Below are 7,399 nucleotides of genomic sequence, written 5' to 3' on the forward strand. Positions count from 1 at the left end.
TGAACCCAGATGACAGCCATAGTCCTGGCTGTCCCAATGAAAATTTAGTGCTCCACCACAGAATCCTCCAGTTTTCCTGTCACGTGTATACTTGGTATCCATTTCTTACAGAATATTCATTAATTCATTGAATGAGTGTGTGCTGGGTACTCTAGGCACTGAGGATACTGTCAGAAATAAAAGACATGGACAAAACCCCTGCCATGCCCCGATGAAGCTTTTGTGGTAGGAGGCTGACCATAGACAAGTAAGAGAAAGGTAGTATTACCGTAGAGAGGGCCAGCCCTGAGGAGTGCTGTGGGGACAAACAAGGCAGAAAGAAAGCTGGGGTGGGGTGGGGTGGGGCAGACACCGAGTTTTCTCTTAGATTCCTTGTGCTTATTGTCTCATCCATGTGAGCTCTCCGAGGAGAGTAAGGCTGCGTGAGTTCCCTGCGGGCCCATCGTGCCTAGTACAGATTCCTGCATATCAGGGCTTTTGGATTTTGCAGTTGAGTCAGCCTGATGCAGTAGAAGCAGGCACAGCGGCTGTCTGCTTACCCACTAAGATGCCCAAGAACTCCCAGAGCAGAGCTGGGTTGCCTGGTTTGTTGGGGCTCCAGTCTGTGCTGTATTTTCCTTCCAGATCATTTGTTAAATCTATAGCTCCCCCTGCTGTTAAAAAATGGGATGGTTTCCCAACTCGTCTTTTGAAATAGATGTGCGCGTGTGTGTGTGTGTGTGTGTGTGTGTGTGTGTGTGTGTGTGTTTAACACTAAGATTTGATTATTATTATTATTTAACAAGTACTACTGGGACATTTGGAGCTTTGTTCTGGAACTGCTGTGGCTGAGGCCCAGGGTTGGGATGGAGGGAGGAAATGCCAAGGCCCAGGCAGGATAGGTCATATCTATGCTCTGGCTACTTTTAGCGTCTCCCTACCCTGCACTCCTACCACAGCCAGCAGCCTAGCAGCAGTTATCTCCACACAGGGTTCTGCAGCTGTTCTGAAATTCCAGGGCAGCAGCAGTGAAACTGACCGCTGTCTGTGCATTTTCCCTTACTGCTAGTGTTCCCTACTTGAAGTGAGTCGGGCCTTTCCCCCTCTTGTCCTCAGGGTGTCCCAACTCGTCATTTGTCACTATAGCCAAGTTTTTGACACAGAATTCTCTTCATGGTGCCGAATTTGTAGAGGGTCCTATTTGGGTCTCCCCACCCTCAGTGTTGTTTGCTGAGTCGAGAGCTGTGGCCCCGGTGGTGGTGGTGGTGGCGGCCCCAGAATAGAGCGGAGTCCTTGACAGGGGCTGCAGAGAGCCCTTCTTGTCAGCTGCTGGTTGTGTGTGTGCACCAGGGTCAAACCTACAACCACTGTGAAGTTCCTTTAGTCCTTAGAGATGAAATTCAAGTTTAATTTTAGCAGCACTATTAATATCAGCTGAAATGAAGAAGGAAATGGCACCCAAGTAGACATGTCATTTTGTTTAACAGCCCCATTCAGTTTGGTCACTCTGTGGTTCCTCATGAGATAGAAGTCAGGTGGACCCGACATGCAGCTCTGATCCTTCCCAAGTCCCCGTCTCCCCAAGAGTAAGGTGAGGCCCAGTCGCTGTTGGTGGAGGTTGACCGATCAATGGGTCCAGGATATTTTTTAGTTATATTCTATGAATGCACTTTATAGAGCTTAAACTTAGGCCAGTGACTACTCCTATTAGGAAAAAAGTAACCAAAATTATTTTAATGGGGCAGCTGAACCATAAAGGTGTACGCTTACTCGGGTGCCATTTTCTTCGTCGTTTCAGCTGATATTAATAGTACTACTAAAATTAACTTGACTTCAAGATGCCTTCTCCATGGTAAATTGTAGCAGTAGACATGATGCTTCACTAATAAAGTAATTCTTTTCTGATTCCTCTCCCAACAGCTTTGAAAAGTCCAGCTGCGTTTCATGAACAGAGAAGGAGCTTGGAGCGGGCCAGGGTAAGGCACGCATTCTTCGCTAGGGCCTCCGAAGAGATTCCCAGAGCCCCTTGCATTGCCGGTCATGTTCCTCCCAGTCTAGCGTGCCTCCAGGGCCAGCCCATGCCTCACAGTTCTAATTAGCAAACTCTACCTTTTCTGCTTCATCTCCACACGGCCATCTCCCGGCGCGATGATGCAGAACGTGATTAGAAGGAGTTTTCTCCTTTATTGCCTTTAAGAGTATGTAGTGCTCACCGAGCCTTTGTCCTGTTGCTTTGGAGACACTAGTCTTTCCCATGTATAACTCCACCCTAACCTTTTGTGGATGTTAGGACATGAACAGCATCGGTGGTCCCTCCATGTCAGTGGCTGCACTGCCCACACCTCTCCAGGATGGGCATGCACTGGTCTTCATGTGCCCTCAGCAGCCAGTGTCCACTAGAGGCTGTGTAGGCAGAAGCTAGGCCCCCTCTGAGCCCAGGTTCGTGCTGTTGCACCTGGCTTGCTGCCTATTCCCCTTGCTTTCAGTTCCCTCAGAGGCCTCAGGGGGATATTCTGTGCCCAGTGTGGGCGGAGATGGGGAAGTCGCCAGAACACGCTTCCCCTCGCACCCCCTTCGCTTTGGTCTTTCACGTAAAAGACAAGGGAAGAGAACCTCCCAAAGGGAGGGTCACAGACTGCAGTACCCCAAGACCCACAGCTCTTTCAGGGACGAAAATGTTTACCTCCAAGACTTTCCTTACTACCTCCTCTTTTTAAATTATTTTTTTTAATGTTCTAAGGAGAATCATGATTAATTCTTAGAGAGAATGAGAAGAATGAGGTCATGGGTACTGGGAACCAAAGCAGTAACAAGCTGCACTGTTGTAGTGCTGGGAGAGTTAGAGAATATGGGGGTAGGCGAGGGGGGAGGGCAGGAAGGGCATTGCCTGTGCCCCCAACCCATTTGTAAGTCTTGGCACCACTTCCTGACTGTATCTCAAGCAGGCAGGGAGGGAGTAAATATGAGCCAATTAGAGCAGCTGTTATTTTATTGAGTACTTTTCATGTAAAATTATATCATTTTCTTATTTATGCTCACATCAGCTCTTATGAATTAGGTGTTATTATCTTTTCATTTTATAGTTGCAGCTGAGAGAGGTTAAGTAATTTTTCCAGCTAGCAAGTGGCAAAGCTGGGACTCAAACCTTGCTCTGTGGACTCCAGGAATTTTCTTAAGCAGCACTGTATTCTGCCTTGGCCTTGGTCACTGCTCAGAACTTCAGGTGGCTTAGAAAATATGTCTGCTCTGATGGCTGTGAAGACCTGCAGTGTCCGACACCTGTTCTAGCATCTTCTACAGCAGCCGGAGCAGTTTTTCTGCCCACTGCAGATGGGGTGATAGATCCAGCGCCCACAGCCGCTTTAAACCATCTCATGGAGAGCTCAGCACCAACCCAGGCTGGCACAGGTTGCCCAGTCAGAGCCCAGGCACCTGATAGGGGCCAGGCAGGACAGAACCAGGCCTTTACACACTTTCCTACGTGCAGTGTGCTCTGATACTTTTTCTGTTTTTACTCTCCTCTGCTCTACCCTACTGTACCTTATCCTATCCCATTCTCTGCTGATCTTGAACCACTAATGGTCTTGACCTATGGTTTGAAAATTTCTGGTGCAGAGGTTAAGAGCCCAAGTTCTGGAGTCAGACAGATCTGGGGTCACATTATAACATGAGCGCAGGCAGTGGGGCAGCTTGGGACTGTTGAAGAAATGGCTTAGTTTGCCTGGAGTCTCAGAAATGCGGAAATGATTACATTGGACTTTAAGGAACTAGAGTTTTGACACCATGTATCAAAATTAGTATTCTATTTAGTAGTCATTCAAAATGAGTGGGAAATGCTTATAAGATCATGGAAATTTTTTGAAACAAGATATAAAATTATATTCAGTATTATTACAGCTCTGCAAAATCAAACTTGTCTTCCATATGGACGAATGTTAGAAATAAATATCCCAAAATACTAACAATAGATGATTAAAATGTTTTATTGTCATTTTGCTTGGTAATTTTCCATTTTCTTTGATGAAACAATACTAATTTTATAACAGTAAAAGTAATAGAGTTTTAAAAATATATATCAGTAGTCCAACCTCAGACCGACAAATATTCTTGACGGATGGTGCCCTTGGCTAGTGCACTTGGAAGTAGATACGTCCTCCCCTGGCTGCCCTGGGCCTCAGCACCCTGTAGTCTCCAAACTGAGATGGTGGGGGCTGCAGAGGTGACCAACAGCCACCGCTGCTTTTTGGCCCTGTCCATGCCATAATCTTGTGATCTGGATTTGAGAGCTTTTTGATGGTGTTTTTTTCCCCTATAGACAGAGGACTACCTGAAACGGAAGATTCGTTCCCGGCCGGAGAGGTCAGAGTTGGTCAGGATGCACATTTTGGAAGGTGTGTTAAAATGGCAATGCTTCTAAACCCTGTTCTCACTGTGTGTTCACCGTCTCAGCACCCACATTTCTTCTTCCCTTTCTTGTCACTCACATTTCTGTAGGCAGTGGGTAAGCCCGAGCCTCAGCACGCTGAGACAGCAGTGCTGTGGTTGCCGGGAATTCCCCTGGAAGCCCGACACGTTCTGCTGGGCTGGCTCATCCTTTCTCCTGTGGCCACAAGATGGCCCTGGGGCTGGTCATCTCTTGATACAAATTTTTTCCCTCTAAGATCTGTTTTTAAAATGCGTTTGCTTTCTCTTTTTCATTCATTGATTGATTCATTCACTCAGCATTTACTTGAGCACTTGTGATGTACAAGTAAGGTCATCCCAGACACACTCCACCTGGCTCCAGCACACGCTTCTTCCCACATTCTGGTGAAGGCAGTGGCTGCTGAAAGCAGTGTGAATCTATCCATTTTTTTTAGTTTTGAGCTACCTTTGGGGTTGGGAGAGAACTTTCCTAGGGTGAACCCCACATTTTGCTGATGAAGACTCTGAGGCCCAGAGCAGGGAGGTGAATTGCCCTGTAACACAGCAAGCTTGAGAAAGTCACTTTGCTGTCTGGTGCTCTTTTCAGCTCTGTAGCTCCACCTCAGGGAGTCCTCTGGCCTGGTGGCCATTGTTGTGTGTGGCCACACACTGTCCACAGTAGGGGCTCCTTCTGTCCTCGTGAAGCTGGGCCACCCTTTTCCACCTGGGATGCGCTTTGCATTCTGATGGTCTCTGCTCCTTCCCTAGAGGGAAGGAGACTCCTCTGGAGTTGCCAGGGCAAACCCAGATCCATTTCTACATCCTCCTGCACTCCATTCTCTCCCACGGGCAGAGACCTCGGCTGAGCCTTCCCTTCAGGCCAAGCAGCTGAAGCTGAAGAGAGCCAGGCTGGCTGATGACCTCAACGAGAAGATTGCGCAGAGGCCTGGCCCCATGGAGCTGGTGGAGAAGAACATCCTGCCTGTGGAGTCCAGCTTGAAAGAAGCCCTCATCGGTGAGGAGGCCCAGGCACCCTGTGTGCCCTTGCAGGCCAGATGCAGGGGTGGGGGCGGGCTCTGGACTTCTTGCCCTTCAACTTCTTGCTTTGACTTGGGGAACTGAGGTACAGAGTGCGAGAGCCTGACAAGCAGGTTGTGTCAGCTTGGGACAGTGCCAGGGGCCACAGGGTCAGCGCCATGGCAACAAAGGTGCATAACAGAGAGGCCCGTCCACCTTCATCTCTGCAGACTCAGGGCTGAGTCCTCTCTCACGGGGTAGGTGGGTGTCAGGATCGACGTGTGTAAATATGCGGAAATGCCAGAGGTTAGAAATCTGTCCCTTACTGGGGTTTTTATCAGTGAAATCTCTTTTTGGAGCTGGCATTTTCCACAGGTATTTCACTTTTCAAATATTGATTGATCCAAGCAGTGGCTAGGTGCTAGGACCACAGCCCCGAAGGCCCTTGGCCTTACAGAGCTCACGTCTAGCAGCAGACACAGGCAGGTAAAATAGGCAGAAGTTCTGTGCTGGAGGGGGCACACAAGGAGGGCCTCCCAACCCGACCCTGCCAGTGGGTGTGGTGTCAGAGGCTGGGCTGGGCTGCAGGAGAGTAAAAGGGAAAGTGCGTGCATGGGAGTGAGGCAGAGTGAGATGTGGAGCTGGAAGATGGGTGGGGCTTCCTGTGTCCCAGTCAGGTGGTTAGACATGATTCCCTTAGATTTCGGTAATTGTTGGTACAGATATGTCTTCTTTGCAACAGTGGACCCAAAACCTGAACCTGGGCAAGGCTGTCTGCTCCTGCCCTTGGGAAGTAGCTGTGCCTGCAGGGGAAGGAGGCTCACCTGCTCCCGCCATGGGCAGGGTACGAGAGGAAAACCATAGGAGTGGACCCCAAAGCATGGCGAGTTGTGCTCTGAGCCTGCGTCAGAGGGGTCTGTAGTTTCTAGGGCTTTATCTGCACTGTAAACGGTGGAGCCACAGTGTAGGAGGAGCCACTGTGCTGGAGGTGGGCACACCTTGGGCACCCAAGAGCCCTTTTATTCATTGCTTTGCCCTGGCGTCCATCTGCCTCATCTCAGTGTTTCCCTACCCAGATCTTCACCAGATTCCACGACAGCTCCTAGTTTACAGGCCAGTGTTTGAGCCAAGGTCAGTTCTGGACTCTGCAGCCAGCCAAGACCTGTCCCAGAGCAGGCCCCTCCCTGGGAGTAGATCATGGGAGAAAATGTAGGTGTGTGACTGGCAGGAAGTCCACGGGGGCCAGCAACCTGACCGTGTGCTGTGTGTGCCTCTGCTAGGACAGGCGGGGTGGAGGGGCGAGTGGCTGGTGGGGGAACAAACTAGGGGACTTCCTTCTTAGTCCCAGTGAGGAGAGAGCCAGGTCATGACCCTGGAGGGGAGAGTTAGGGCTTGTTCTTGTTCCTTTTCTGTGGTCTTCCCACCACAGCAGATCTCCCCAGCTGTAGCCGACAGCTCACCTTCACGGCATGGCCACCCCTCGGTTCCTCTGTGTGGACAGCCGTCGGTGCAGAACCTCTCCCCCGACCGCCCCCAGGCCGTGGCTGGGACATGGGTCTTTTGAAATATCCTACTTGCCCCTGTTACTTACTATCTTTCCTTCCGGCTGTATCCTGGGATTTCCATGCCAGGACCCTGCCCCTCCTACTTCTCCCTCTCAGCCTGGCTTCAGCCAGCCCAGGAGCACCTGCGCTCACGGCCACCGGCCCAGGTGGGGAGGGTGGGAATCGCCATAGGATGGGTTTTCTGCTGGCCTTGGGACGCTGCGAGTCACTAAAGGGAGGCCACCATACTCGCAGTGGGCCTGTTCCACTTGTGTAGGCAGCCCAGGGAGGAGCTGCACTCCGGAGCCCCTTCGCACACCCAGAGCCCTCACTGCAGGGCCCACAAGCCTCCGGGGGAGGAGAGGAGAGTTTTGTGCAGCCATAGAATGGAAATAAAATGCCTTTAATAGCAGGGGATCTGAGGCAGAGGAGGCTGCAGGTTGCAGGGGTGGGGC

The 7,399-nt window shown here is 50.5% G+C and overlaps 1 protein-coding gene across 1 annotated transcript in view; it reads left to right on the top strand.

The window, feature by feature from the left end:
• MKL1 (megakaryoblastic leukemia (translocation) 1) overlaps window positions 1–7,399 on the top strand; it is a 131,684-nt gene that overhangs the window by 112,834 nt on the left and 11,451 nt on the right. Inside the window, 3 exon segments of the mRNA XM_015571917.1 lie at window positions 1,900–1,955; window positions 4,295–4,370; window positions 5,237–5,398. Of these exon segments, the coding sequence (XP_015427403.1) occupies window positions 1,900–1,955; window positions 4,295–4,370; window positions 5,237–5,398 (294 nt within the window).

The sequence above is a fragment of the Myotis davidii genome, unplaced genomic scaffold, assembly GCF_000327345.1.
Source record: "Myotis davidii unplaced genomic scaffold, ASM32734v1 scaffold428, whole genome shotgun sequence".
In the NCBI taxonomy this organism is placed as follows: domain Eukaryota; kingdom Metazoa; phylum Chordata; class Mammalia; order Chiroptera; family Vespertilionidae; genus Myotis; species Myotis davidii.